At 40.9% G+C, this 15,210-nt stretch overlaps 1 protein-coding gene across 1 annotated transcript in view; it reads left to right on the top strand.

Moving 5' to 3' along the window:
• Positions 1-15,210, top strand: part of EPB41L3 (erythrocyte membrane protein band 4.1 like 3) — a 49,501-nt gene that overhangs the window by 20,491 nt on the left and 13,800 nt on the right. Inside the window, exons 8-12 of the mRNA XM_081802548.1 lie at positions 603-778; positions 3,839-4,005; positions 7,531-8,094; positions 13,001-13,131; positions 13,737-13,797. Of these exons, the coding sequence (XP_081658674.1) occupies positions 603-778; positions 3,839-4,005; positions 7,531-8,094; positions 13,001-13,131; positions 13,737-13,797 (1,099 nt within the window). The remainder of the gene's footprint in view (positions 1-602; positions 779-3,838; positions 4,006-7,530; positions 8,095-13,000; positions 13,132-13,736; positions 13,798-15,210) is intronic.

The following is a 15,210-nucleotide window of genomic DNA, read 5'->3' as shown; positions in this document are numbered from 1 at the left end:
GAATATGGAAGCATATCCTTTCTTTTCCTTCAAGTTCATGGTCACCGGATTTCTTGATAAGAAATCCTAAAAACTTTTGACTGAAGTATCTTCCTTAATTTGTCTGGTGCTTATATGCCGTATGTCCACTTTATTATCTTTAGTGTCTTTTCATTATTTTTATAAGATGTCCACCTCAGGGATTCAGTCCATTCCTTACTATTTCAGTCATTTCTCAACATCCTTGACTCCTTTGCTTACGTACAGTACTCAGACTACCAGATTTGTGTCTATAAAATAACAACTTACCACTGTTGTTCTTCACTAACGTCACCTCTTTAACTGCTCTTTGGGCTTATAGGACCATAGACTCCTCAGTTGTGTGAGATGAACTTCAGTTCATGTAGTCTGTCCCAACCCACATGGTATTTATAGCCTCTCTGCAACTCCCCGGTTGATATGTACTGTGGGAATTGATTTTTTTTCCTATAAAATCACATTCATTGAACATGTTATGTGTTAAACCTTTAGCACACAAAGCACTTTACCTTTGACTAAAAAAGTTAACATTCTTAATACTTGACTTAAGCGTCTCTCTGGTATTTTTTCCTCAATATCTCTAGACTGTTGTTACCAGAAGCACCTCCAAAGAAATTCCTGACCTTGGGCTCCAAGTTTCGTTATAGTGGCAGGACACAAGCCCAAACAAGAAGAGCCAGCGCGTTGATAGATCGCCCTGCCCCTTACTTCGAACGCTCGTCCAGCAAACGTTATACCATGTCTCGCAGCTTGGATGGAGGTAGGCATTACTTAAGATCCCTTAGTAATAAGAATCAGGAATGGCTACCCAGAAATAGTGTGAAACCATCACAAGCTTTCAATAAACGTAGATCTTCTTGAATAGTATGAAATGAAAAGCACTTGCTGGTCTATGGCTGAGTGGCAAGTTTTTAACCCCCACCCTCAAAAAAAAAAGTGCCTTTGGGAGTCTAATGTCTGTTATTGGTAGATTTATATAAAATTCCATAAAAGAATGGTACTTAGGGAATGAAGAGCATAGCGTTCATAAGCTGGCACCCCGAATTTGGAGAAAGATGCTCTCATTCTGAATATAGTTGTCACATACTCTGTAAGTAATTTGGTTCACTTGCTGGCAGATCTGAAATGATTATTGGGTTTGTTTCAGTCAATCTGTTTCAGAAGGAGGACTGTAAGTTAAATGTATCTGTTTCTACAAAATGTTTATGGATAAAATGTGACTGTTACCAGTCAATGCATGATAGCCGTTAGAAAGGATGACATTCAAATAATAATATGGTTATTATTAATAGTTAATATTAATTACTACCCCAGATGGCCTGGGAGAGCATTGCCATGTAAATGTTCTCCGCGGTTAAGTCAAATGTATAAGTTCAACAAGGAGAGAATCACTGAAATAACAGTTCTAAGGAATGACATAATAGTGAGTCTCTCCTGGGTTTTTGTCTTAAGCAACAGTTTCGTGTTGCTGTCCGTAGTTACGCACATGGCAGCCGTAATAACAACAACAACAACAATAACAATAACAACACTTCACTTAGAAAGTGAGCCATGGCCAAGTCTCTGTTTTCTCATTCCAAGCACCTGGAGATTAGTTGTTTTATAAAAGAGCTATCCTGTGTATTTAAAAGGAATTAGACGTTTCTAGCATGTGTGTACAATTTTAATAATCAAAAACATAAAATAAAAATAAAGGAAAAATAACAAAAAGTTACAAATATGTGGGATCACCTTCGTCCTTACCTTTTTTGCCACCACTCCCCATAGTCCCAGTTCTCTCTTCCCTTTCACCGTACCCCAACGTGGCTGCTGGGATGATGTGCTCCCTGAATCCCCTGATTTAGAAGTTGTATTTTTCTAATGAAATACTTTCTAAACAGTTAATAGAAGTCAAAATTGTATCATTAGTGCTGAATCATGTATGTTACTAGTGAAGTGAAAAAACACTTACCTGGTAGGTAAATCCAGACTGAAGTCCATCTGTGCAGCAGATGGAGAGTGATTTAGACTCCCCAGGTCTCAGTTTTAGTCATCATCTCTAAAATGGGAGTAAAGCCATTTGTAAACAGTGAATGAGACAGGTGTGACAGCATTCTTGATAGGTGTAATAATAATTACATTCATAATTATTCTTCTAGGCTTTTGTGAGCTGGCCTAGGAATTTAATTACCATCCTGTATCTTCCAATAGTTGCTTCTTTTTTGGAATATCTAACTTGGAGCCAAACTTTTGGAATAAAATGTTTATTAGGACCATTTTGGGTTGAATTAAAATGCTGAAATAACTCTCTGTAACATTGAAGCTTTTCTTACTGCTTTGTTCCATTTATTCTTCTTGCTCCTTTAGAGAATCTCTGTAACCTGTGTATTCTATCAGTCAGTGTTGGGGGGACTGTTGTAGAGTCACACCTTTTTTCCCTGGACATCATCCACTTTGTTCAGTGATGTGTATCCAAGGGAACACATTTGTCGTGAATGTTGTTTTCCTCATGACCTTTTTGTGATAATGATTGTTGACAAGACGGAAGACAATTGTGAAATAAATGTACTAATACCATACTGTCTCTTCCTCCCTGCCCAAAAGTGATGTTAGTATGTGTTGTCTCTCACTCTTTGGGGTCCTGGCAATTCTAGTATGTTTTCTGTGCTGCTGAGCTGGGTGCTCTGGCTGCATGCTGGAACACAACCGCTTCTTGCAAGATTGCATCTTACACAGAACAGCCTCGCTGGCCCATTGGGAACTTGCATCTCCTAGGAGCTTTTTCATCAATATGAGGAAATATAAAAATATCTTAGTGAAGATATTTTAGTGAAACAGTTTAGCTAATATAAAAGGATTTTGGAATGTTTTCATACATTTATACTTTAAACTTCCTAAACTATGAAGCTGATGCTATTTTGCCTGTGATTAGCCACTGTGTATTTGAAAAGCATTATTTATAAGTTTAAATGAGTTGTATGTATCTAAAACCGAAAATAATGAGTACCAGGCTTTAAAAATGTAACTGAATTAAGCATCTTTCACTAAGACATTTTAGGTGGGATGAAAGGCTGTGTCTTATATCTTTTATGTTTGCATGCTTTACATTTGCATGAATTTCATTAGCAACATTTGTCTTATCGTCCCAAAATATCAGAGATGAGTAAGTCTATGCATATCATGGTGGTCTGTTTAAAGTGCAGTAGAAATTAAAACATTTCTGCACTCCAGCTGCACAGAGTTGCCATCCAGATTGTCTAATCTTTCCGAAGAAAGACTGTAGGAGTGATAGGCTCTTTAACCATCATTAATAAGAGTAATTGAAAAACCCAATTCGGTGCTTCTTGATGAATGGCCCTTCCAAAGATATGTTGAGAGTCAAGCGGGTGAGAGCAGTTGTCTGCGGCAAGTGCCGCTGTTGGTTGCAGGACCTGTCACCAGTGCTTGGTACTGACGTCCAGCCAGTTACTCTGGAGGGTAACAGGCTCGCAGCGTCCCGGTCTCCCACCCTTCCACCGCATCTGCCCTCACGCTCGTCCTCACCGGGGAGCCCGAGAGCTATTCCGGTGGCTTCAAGCCATTTAAATCATTTTAAAACACTGGTCTAGAAGCTCCAGAAAGATGAGTCTCTGCTACTGCTTAGATGCAGGTTCCTGTAGCGCTGACTGGCCTTTTCAGACAGACGTGGGTAGGGGTACTTTTTTCCCTAATGGGACAACCGGTGGTGTTCTTCTGCCTTCTGCCTTAACTATTTCAGACGTTTTTCTTCCATTGTATTTGCTTGTAGCGTCAGTGAATGAAAACCATGAAATCTACATGAAGGATTCTGTGTCTGCTGCAGAGGTTGGTACTGGCCAGTACGCCACAACAAAGGGCATCTCTCAGACCAACTTGATCACCACTGTGACTCCGGAGAAAAAGGCCGAGGAGGAGCGGGACGAGGAAGAGGACAGGCGAAAAAGGGTGGAAGAAGTCACACCGGTCGCGGCAGCACGGCATGAGGGAAAGGTACATCTCCCAGGCTCCCTCCTAGTGCTTGCTTAGACTTTGAAGAACTAATAATTCCAAGGCTATAAACCAGGAATGTGTTAAGGCTCAGGGTAATTCGGGACGCCTGGGTGGCTCAGTCAGTTAAGCAGCTGACTTGATCTCAGCTCAGGTCTTGATCTCGGGGTCATGAGTTTGGACCCCACGTTGGGCTCCACTCAGGGCGCGGAGCCTACTTAAAAAAAAAAAAAAGACTTAGGGTAGTTCATATTTCAGCATTAGTCACATTCATATTATCAGTTTTTAAATTCTGATTTCCTCTGTTGACATTTTTCTTCTGAAAGATTCCTTCTTAACTTGAAAATTTTTATTTTAACTGATGTGCTATGTAAGACTTTCAACAGCTGTCCTGTCTGTAGATCTTAAAAATACATTTAGTGCCACATGACACTTTCCTGTTTGGGCTCACATGTCAGAACTATCACTAAAACTATTTTCTTTGTTTCTGGCCCCATTCTCCTACCCAGGTACTGTATATTTTTCTAGATATACAGTGATCACATTGCCATTCCTCTGACTGCAAGTAACTGAGTGACCATAGCCTGTGTATTTATACACTACTTCCTCTCTTAGACTTAGGATTATCATCTAATCATCAAAGTAGCGAGCAGACATGTTTTGAAAAGAGATATTAAAGCAGAACATTGCAAAGGAAGACGGAAAGTGAATTTAGCAGCCATTTCTCCAAGGTGTTTTATTCATTAAATTTTTAAACTTCATCGCATCCCAGTATTTATTTATTTATTTTACAGTATGTTTATTTTTGGTAATCTGGTACTTAGAAAGCAACTTTTCAGAAAAATGGAAGTCAGAAAAGGCATAGACAGCCTACTTCTGGTTCAGGGTTTTATTATAAGTAGCAGAGCATCTCCCTAAAAGTTAAAAAAAAAAACAAAACTATATTGACAAGTTTATGTGTGATGATAATGGAAAAACAGAGTGGCTCCTGGAATGTACAGAGTAAAAAGAAATAACAGAATAAACATGTTGTATAACTCACAGATTATGCTAAAACTTGCCTAGATTTGACTCAAAAGTGTTCTATCTATATTATTTCTTAAATATAGATTATGTGGCAGGGACTCACATACAGGGACTCTAAACAAAAATGCTCCTTTTGATAAGAGTTACACAGTGAAGGGTAGACCCACAACATATTGTAGTTACGTCAGAATATTCCACATAAAACCCTACCCACCATTTTTTTAGGATAAGATCATTTATTTACCAAACACAAATGAAAACAGGGTAGGAAATGACAACAAGGATATTTGGATCATTTTTGCTGTGAAAACGTGCTTTGTTCTAAATTTCGTTTTTACACTCTTTATTTTCCACTGAAGTCAAGGCAGCGTTTAAATAGGACATAAGGAAAAGGTAGTATGCCCGAAAAGCAAATGATTTCCACGATTTTCTGAAATCACCCATGCGAACCGACAATTCTCATGGATGTGTAACTGTGATTAAACTGGCACAATAAAGAAAATGACTTTTAGTTTGCTCAAAAAATACACCCAGGCAGTCTCTCCTTATTTAATTTGAAAAGCCCACCATTTATATAAAATACAGCACTAAACCATATCACTTTTGCCACTTATGGCATGGGAAAATAAAAAGATAAAAAACTATGACTCTCATTGTCCGAATCTCTGAGAAGCCAACACTTTGACCCAAATGCCCTCAGAAGGGCTGTGGCCCAGACCTAGTGCTCAGGCAGGTCGATGGCTGTCTTTGTTTTCCACAGTGCACAGCTGTCTTTTAAAAACCACTTGAATGAGCAGCATGGAAAATTATACCTTCATTTTATTCTTCTCCATCTTCAAAAAGTAACAAAGAGGGTACTCATTTTTTAACCAAAATGAAAGTGTATCACTGAAAATAGGTCTTAAAAGACTGGTCCCCTAGATTCCTTTGAGAAGAGGCCTGTTCCCAGGCTAATGATCACCCCAGGTGACTGAGCAGCTGTCCACCACCAGGGGACAATAGTCTGCATGCAGAAGTCAGCTTGTAACTTTTATATTATTCTCCATTGAATGAGATGTGTGTAGGGTCATGTTTAAAACACAACACTTAATGTCAGACGCGAGTATTGAAAAGAGACGTATTTGTCTAAGACCTAAAAAGAGACACTTCTAAATTCTAGAATATCCACGATACAGCTTTACCTGTACGTGTTCTAACCCTCTGTCTTTATATTTACCAAGTCGGGATTGGGGTCTTCAAAGCAGGGTGTGGGTAGTTTCCACGCTAGCAAGTCCCTAGGCAAAACACACGTGTACGTGCTTGCATGCGTGCACACACACACACACACACACACACACACACACGAACTCACACACGCAGAGAGTCCCAGAGAGCAGCAGAAGTCTTATCTTCAGGCTCTGTGTGACCTTGAATTGAAGTCCTGGGACCGCCCTCCTGAGCTGTGCCAGGGCCTGTTGGGAGCTTGCTGGCTGCCCTGCTTCCCCTTGTGCTCAGCATCCCTCCACCCCCTGCAGAGCAAACTGGCTGGGGTCAGAGAGGCTGCCAGGGCCCCAGAGAATGGAAGGAGCCTCTCTTTCCCTCCAGAAGCCTGAACTCACAGGGACCACTTTTGTGGCGAGGCCTGCCTTTATCATTCTGTGAAGGATTCAAACCAGGGGAGTTAAATATGGCGATTACTTGCTCAGAAAAACCAGAAGGCTGGGAAATTGTCCCTTTCTATTATTTATGGACCACAAATAATACAAACTAAATACTTGTGAGCCATATCACAAGAAGGCACATTCTTTTTGCTAGTTAGCTTGTTGAAACCCTTATTTGAGTTTAAGTTACGTTTACATCATGGAGAAAGGAGCCAAAGTAGACGTTTTCGAAGGAACCTCAATTCTTTGGGGAGGGTGAGTTCCTAAAATGCTAATTGTTGACTTCCCTGAGTGGCACTGCTTATCAGATGGGAGTGGGGCCAGAAACTTCTTGATTTGGAAACCCACCTGTTTTGGATATAATTGACTAAGCGTGGAAAGATAATGCTAAAATTTTTTTTAATAATCAAAATTTGGATTCATTTTTATTTTTTTAATCCAACCAAACTATAGTAACAGATCTGTTAGCTGGAGATCAGGAGACGTTATTGAAAGTCTTGATTTTAAGTTCTCAGAGAGTCCTATTTGCTCTCAAAACCCTACAACTTTCTAGAGTTATTGGTCTAAACAAACTTTCTGGATGGTGTGAAACATGTAGACTTTGAGATTGCCCGGTGATATCTTCTGTTCTGACTTTATAAAAAAGCCCGCCCTGTATTTCCTAATGGGAACCTGGTAGCCGCTCATGGTAGCGTTGGCATGCAGCTTTAATACTTGAAGTATGAACAACCCTAGTGCTAAAATTCTTGTTTTACAATTTTGTATTGATACCCATAAGAAAATTAACTAATTGCAGTTTTCTTTTTGTCCTTTTGCACCTCTGTTTGCTGCTTTCTGTCTCTCTCTGTCTCTTCCACATCAGTCACCTGGGCTTGGCACTGACTCATGTCCCCTGTCCCCCCCATCAGCCCATCGTCCCCCCGCATCCCCCCCAGAGCTCCGTAGGAGGTGTAAGGAGAATGAGCACCAAGCCCCAGGCTTGGAGCCAGCCAGAGGCACCATGCGTGCACGCGGAGAGCCCGCCGTGGACTCTGACCACAAAGCAAAGCCATCCTTAGGGGACCAGGATGTGGCTTTTAGCTACAAACAGCAAACTGGCAAAGGGACCACCCTGTTTTCCTTCTCCTTGCAGCTCCCGGAGTCATTCCCTTCTCTTCTCGATGACGATGGGTACCTCTCTTTCCCCAGCCTGTCGGAAACCAACCTCCTCCCCCAGAGCCTGCAGCATTACCTCCCGATTCGCTCACCCTCCCTTGTGCCCTGTTTCCTCTTCATCTTTTTCTTTCTGCTCTCCGCCTCCTTCTCAGTGCCATATGCCCTCACTCTCTCCTTCCCTCTGGCTATGTGCCTCTGCTACCTGGAGCCCAAGGCGGCCTCCTTGAGTGCCTCACTAGACAATGACCCGAGTGACAGTTCAGAGGAAGAGGTGTGTACCTCGGCATAGAGCACACTTCCCTGTCGTGGTCGGGGCTTCGGTCCGAAACAGTGTTAGGCGCCTACTGCCATAGTGGTCCTACTTTCAGAGCCTCATTTATTGTCTGTGCCGACATGTGAGAGGTTTCTGTGTGTCGGGGAGTCCCCCCCGCGGCCCCCGGGTTAGGCACAACACCATGTGGATGGAGCAGGCTGCGCCCAGCTCAGAAGCGTTCGGCCGCCCGCTGAACTCTACCATGACGAAGGACTCAGAAGTCCATTTTAAAGAACCCATTAGCTGTGTTAAAAATCAGGGCTAGGTTAAAGGTTCTGGTCAGTTACTGGTTCATAAAGGAAGGGACCTATAAGACCGAGAAATAAGTTTGAGTCGGATTGATGGAGTGTTCCCCAAACACCTTCTGGCATCATGGTACGTACACAGCGGTGATACCAGTGGATAAACAACCCTCACAGCAAGGTGGGAATGAACAGCTGGAGGAGGTGGGTCATCATCAGCTGGGTGGCTTTCCCCCAACTATATTGATGCCTCTCCTCCCTGGAGATTCCGAAATATCCCCAAACTGCCTTTGCTACTCACAGAGGCGAGCCAGATCCTAAGGCTGTGTTGGGTCAGAAAAAACGCTTGAGTAGGTGAAAAGGCCCATGTGACCTCAGTCGTTGGAAGGGCCTCAGAGAGGACCAAAAATAACTGCAATTTTCAAACACTGTTGGGAAAAGACTCCTTGAAGATGTCTTCATGCTGTAAAAAGGGGCTGAAAGTTCATCAGTCCTCATAGTGCCAACGCATATATTGGATGGCAGTGATCCTTTCAACTCCAGCATGAGCCAAAAAATCCACGCACGTGTGGACAGTCTGGAAAGGTCAGGGGAGCTGGGTAGGCCCCTGCGGCTCTCAGCCAGGCATGTGCTCAGTGGGGAGAGGATTGGGGCCTTCAGCCTCTGTCTGAGAAGACATGCCACCTGTCCATCTCCTGTCCCTCATCTGAGCCAGTGGGTGAGTTGACATGGTAGCCCAGTAGCTTTTCCTCTTCACTGCTCTCCTTTCACACCACTCTCCAGATGTGTGAACAGCCCAGCAGTTCCCTTCAAACAGACCGCAGGGGAAAAAGAACAGAAGCTGCCAACAGAGGGCCTGACCGTCACCCACCCTTCTGCCCACACCCTCCCCAGGCCCCTCCAGCTCTTCTGTTCTCACAAAACAAGGCTTTTTGTGGCAGGAGACAAGCCCAGTACTCCCAGCATTTAAAAAAAAAAAAAAAGGTCACAAAGTCAAAGCAACACTGAAAAAAAAAAAAAAAGGGAAAAGTCTATTCAGTTTTCAGCTCAGTCGGAAATCATAATTTGAGCTGCACCTGTGGGTATATAGAATTGTGTTTATCTATATTTAGTGATATTATGACCATTTCTTAGCAGCAGAAGGAAAAAAAATGGGAATGGCCTCAGATGTTTTAAATAAAAATTTGCCCTTTTCAGTTTGATATTGCATAAGAGCCCTTTGCAAGGTTCTTGGGCCGTATGATTTAGCTCCAAAGTCCATATGACTTTATTTATCTAATATAAAACTATTTCCATACATGGAAAATATTTTAAGAGAATGAATCCTAGGCTTTAATATCACCATTTCTCACAGTGGCAATATGATCAGATAACGTAGGACTAGAACGTACCACATGAAGACCACAAGATTATCTACAAAGACCCGTAACATTAGCTGGTTTCCAACCTGGACATCTATTTTTCCTTTAGCAATGGAGTTAGTCATCCAGCTAACATAAAGCAAAAAGATTGCCATTTTCTGCTTTTCTGAATTCTAAGTAACTGAACTTTTCTGTAGCAAACCACACAGATCTTGTGCCTAATCCAGGGTATACATCTTGTTGTAATCAGTGCATGAAAATTAATGTTAAATTTGGGCATGTCTGCATTACATCAGCAAAACAAATCACAGCAGTTACCCAATGCAAGCCGGTGACCACGTGACTGGAGCTTCCCAGCCAATAAGTCTCCCTGTTATTGCAAACCTCTGAGACCGTGAGCCAGCTCTGGCCACTGCGGTCTTCGCCCTCCTGTCCAGCCCCGGTCGCCCATGACAGCTCTCCTAACACGAGACTTCGCGTATGGCCATCTGTTCAATGTCGTCTCTTAACCCCAAGTGTTAAGAGCTATGCTCTCTAGTTCAGGCTGAGCTGGAGGACTCCTATTGTAGGTCATTTCATTAAAAAAAAAAAAAAAAAAGCCATTTGTTGACATGGCCTGTTTTATTCTCTAGGCTTCAAGCACTTTGGCAGCTAAACAGGGTGACTTTGTGTAACATAAGGTTCAGCTCTGTTACGTTCATTTTGCAAAATCACTATGAATGTAATTCTTTTCAAATATTTTGTCATCGATGCTTACATTTCTTACGTGTTGAAGTGATTTAATTAGATCCTGCCTTTCTCAAGAGTGAAACCCAGGGTGGAAAGGCAGAATCATTTCAAACTATAAAGCTGTTGACCAATCATGTTTTTTTCTTTTGTACCTTCAAGAATGGTCACATAAGAAGGGGCACAGAATATTAAATCATCTGTCAAGAAACGTAAGCTGAACTTAGTTCACCATACCGTAGAATGTATTTATGTGTCAATTTGTGAGGAATTTTTTCATAATACAAAAAAGATTCAAATTTGGAGGAAAGAATTAATCGATCAACCAATTTTTAAAATTTTAAGTTGTGTAGACGTAGAATAATACGATAGTTTGTGACCTGTTATACATTTTGTAGTTTTGATTAGTCGTAGTATATTATATAAATAATATATAAAAGCTGCTTGTGCTATAAAAGCTACTTTGTTCAGCCTTTCTTCATTCATTATTTATTGATCATGCACTATATTTGTCGAATAACTGACTACATGCCCAGTAAGAATTTAAGGCCTAAGCTATTTTTTCATATAGCTAGAAAAAATGGTAGTAGTAATTTTGTAATATTATAATGTGATACTAATATATTAACATCAACATATGACAGTTATTACATGCACTTTTAGGTCTGCATGTGTCAGGCGTTATAGAAAGCACTTAGTGTCCATTACCTGATACAGTCAGGGCTGTTATTTTTTCTCCATTTTGCTGGAAGGAAATGGGGATTAAAACATGAAACATGTCCAGTGTCTCACAGATTTCAGTAGCAAGGATTTGAGCTCATGTCAGTCTGACATCAGAGCCCTCACTCTTAACCAGGACTGTAATCTAAAGCCAAGATGCTTTAGTAGATTTAAAGCCGTAAGGGAGATTATGTAAGAAAAGAAATACTTTCAAGCACCTTGGAAGTGTTTCACAAAATGAGTTAGCACACCAAGCACCACCAGTCATTCCTATTTATTCTTGAAAGCCTAAGGTTTCTTTGGGTTATTATACACTTGAACAATAACCTGTCTCTCTCCCCCTATGTCAAATTGGCCATTCCCTAGGCTGTCAGTTGGGGAAGCCATGCTAACACCATAGCAATGATCACCCTCATCAGAAAATTAATAGCCACCCCTCCCCCGCCGGGTGTTGCGAAGGTGGTCAGGTCATGAAAATGTGTCAGCGCACATTCTTTACCAAACTACTGAAAATTATGTTCTACTTAGGCATGGTAGCTGGCCACCTCAGGCACACATGCCAAACATGAATTTTAATGTATTTTCTTTTAGGCATATATAAAATGGAAATTTGGGATGGTGCCAAGAAATCCACCTAGCCGGAGTAAGGTTGATATGCACATCCCTGTCCCAGTCATCCTTCTTGAAATTCCTTGTTGTTAGGATTCAAAGATAATTTGGAGAAGCAGGTTCACAGGCTTACAGCTCCCAGTTTTTATTTTTGTTTTCAAAATATTAATCGCGTATCTTTGCTCAAGGGAATTTTATTAGTGATTAGTTGACATTTGTGGAGGGAAATTCAGTTAATAATATATTACGGCATTTAAATGTCCCATCTTCAATAGCTGTGGTTCTGTTGTACTCCAAAGAAAATAGTTTCTGTTTTAAACCATAAACCTTTATGAAACCTCTTAAAACCCAGTCCTGAAATTTATAATTTCTCCCTTAAAAACTTAGGCTCTGTCAAATGCTGTGCTTTGTTTTATTTGTTTACAAGTAGATGTCTCTCTTTCTCTCTTCATTTTTTTATTATTATTATAATTTGCTTCATTTGAATGGTTGTTTTGGAAAGAGATGTTTAAATACCTACTTTGATATACTTCTTTATCTTGGAGGGTGGGGAAAAATAACAGTTAGTCTATAAAAAATCTAGGTAACACTGCTACTTGAAAACTGAGTTACATTTTTCACATATAAAACATATGCCTGTGAGTCACTGGCATGTGCTTTTTATAAGTAATAGGTAATGCAGACAGCCTGATGGTCATAAATGGGTGTAAATTATCAACGTGATATAAATGAGGGGCTGAAAGTCCAGTGACAGAGTAGCTTTTTATTTAAATTTACATTTTAATTTACCTTTCAAATGTGACATATCAGTAGAATAACAAACATATACAAACATCAATTTTATTTGCATTGAACATTCTTAAGAGATCTTTCTTGGGGTTTTAGTTAAACGGGGTGTGGGGGAGAAGGACAATTTGATTTTCCTGAGACATGAAACCAGACAGGTCAGCTTGGCTAATGCAGTCCCTGCGGTTCCCGCAGGCTGTGCGCCTCTGGTCTTCCTCCGAGTGGCTCTGCTGATGAAGCCTGGCTCTGGCCTTTCTTTGGCTTTTGCTTGAACCTGCATTCTTGTGGGAAGGTAGTATGAATCAGATCACAGAGAAAGAGAGCGAGCTGTTGGACCTGTGCCATGCCCTATTTGACCGAACGGGTTTGTTTTCTATTCCCGCCTTCCTCCCGGACCCTGGTCACTTCTGTGATCAATAGACCGACAGTGAGCGCACGGACACGGCGGCGGACGGGGAGACCACGGCCACTGAGGTTGGTACCATCACTGCGGGCAGGAGGCTGGTGGCTGCCCAGCACAAGTGCTTCATGAACGGGGCTCTGCCTTTAGGGCCTTTGCATACTAGCTTTTAAAGAGCGGAGAGAAATTCTTACTTTGAAAGGAGGAAGTAAACATATTCTATTGCCTAAGCCAGTGGTTCTCAAACTCTGGCCTGCATCAGAATCCTCTGGCAGGGTCCCCTTCTCATGTTTCTTGTGCAAAAGAAAAAGGTCTAGGGTGGGACTCCAGAATTTGCCTTTCTAACAAGTTCCCAGGGATGTTGACTCTGCCATTTTAGGATCACATTTTGAGAACCTTTGGCTAAACCAATAATACTTAAAAAAATAATAATTATATATATATATATATTCCCCTTTCCCAAATGAGAGGCTGTTTGTGTGTGATAGCCATGATCAGTGAGGAGGAGGGTCACAATTAATTTAATTAGCTTATTTACTAGATACAGATATATTTTTAAATCGCAAATGGTCAAATAATAATTATTAAAATAATAATTCCCTTATTTTTGTAGACAAGATGGATGTAACCTAGGTCACTCAAAAGAAATGGATTCTCTAAGGAAGAAAAAATTAGCAAATTACTGTTAGTACTCTATTCCAAAAAAATAAAAGGTGATCATACTATGCTATCATTTATCCTTTATAAATTCTTTAGGATAAATAAACGTGTGCTTATGTTGTTTTTCGAAGCTTCTCTACAAATAACTAAAATTTCTGTAAAAACAGTGTAGTAATGGAAGCCAAGATGTTCCTTTCCTGAAGTGCTCACAGAATTTATTTTTTACTTTGTGGAGTTGTTTTTTACATCATCCAGTTAGAACAGTCTTTTCTAGTAGGACCTTCAGGAAGAACTAAAAATGTAAATAGTATCTGTATAATACTTAATTGAAAGTATCTTCAGAAAAACCTTTTAAAATGGAGTTTTCATCCTTGGGAAATGCCAGAGTTCATCTCAAAGTTTGGAAATCATAATTTTTTAAAGTTAAAAATAACAGCACTGGCATTGAAAAGTATAATAATAATAATATTGTTATTATTATTATAATAGGGGCACCTGGCTGGCTCAGTCGGTAGAGCATGCCACTCTGACTCTTGATCTTGGGGTCATGAGTTCAAGCCCCACATTGGGTGCGTAGAGTCTACTTAAAAAGAAATTTAAAAAAATAATATTGTAAAACAACAACTATTCAGATTCTTTTAAGCAATCACGTATAAATTTATTACAAATTAAATAATTTTCTGTGTCAAATTGTAACAAAATTACATCTTGATTTTATAGGAATTATCAGTTACATGTAGCTATATGTTAATTCAGTAAACTTCCTTGGAATCTTAATGTGTGCCGTAAATGAAAAATATTTTAATAATACTCTAAATTTCTATAGCAGTTCTAAAGGTTGTTACATAACATTTGAAGCATGCAAACACATACATGCAACATAAGTTACTGTGAAGCTTAAAAATAAAACAAAGAGCTGTGAATGCCCCACACACTTAAGAATTAGTGTGTTGCCAGCACTGTGTTAGACTTACCTGTGCCCTCCCACACTTTTTAAACACTTTCCCTTATCTCCTCTCGGGAGCCAGGACAATAGTAGTGCTGGGTAGGCAGTCTTGCCCCATGGGCAGATGAGGAGGCTGAGACCAAGATAGACTGATGTGTTACAGGCCACCTGCTCAGGTGTCTTCCTCTTCTTACCTATAATTACACTGTGGGCCTCCTGTGGACCTGGGTCTGAGTACCACCAGCGAGACACACAGCTTTACTACTGCCTGCACATGTGGCTGGGCTTACTTACCTCGTTCCTGGTACCTGGACACCAGTCCAAGGACTAAACAGATCCTTGCAATTAGAAAAATCAGGATAGCGGCGCCTGGGTGGCTCGGTCGTTAAGCGTCTGCCTTCGGCTCAGGTCGTGATCCCAGGATCTTGGGATCCAGCCCCGCATCGGGCTCCCTGCTCAGCCTGCCTTCGGCTCAGGTCATGATCCCAGGGTCCTGGGATCGAGCCCCGCGTCGGGCTCCCTGCTCGGCAGGGAGTCTGCTTCTCCCTCTGACCCTCCCCTCTCTCATGTGCTCTCTCTCATTCTCTCTCTCTCAAATAAATAAATAAAATCTTTAAAAAAAAA

Source organism: Leptonychotes weddellii, chromosome 13 (assembly GCF_054177405.1).
Source record: "Leptonychotes weddellii isolate Sample4059 chromosome 13, ASM5417740v2, whole genome shotgun sequence".
NCBI lineage: Eukaryota > Metazoa > Chordata > Mammalia > Carnivora > Phocidae > Leptonychotes > Leptonychotes weddellii.
This window is presented reverse-complemented; position numbering and strand designations above follow the sequence as displayed.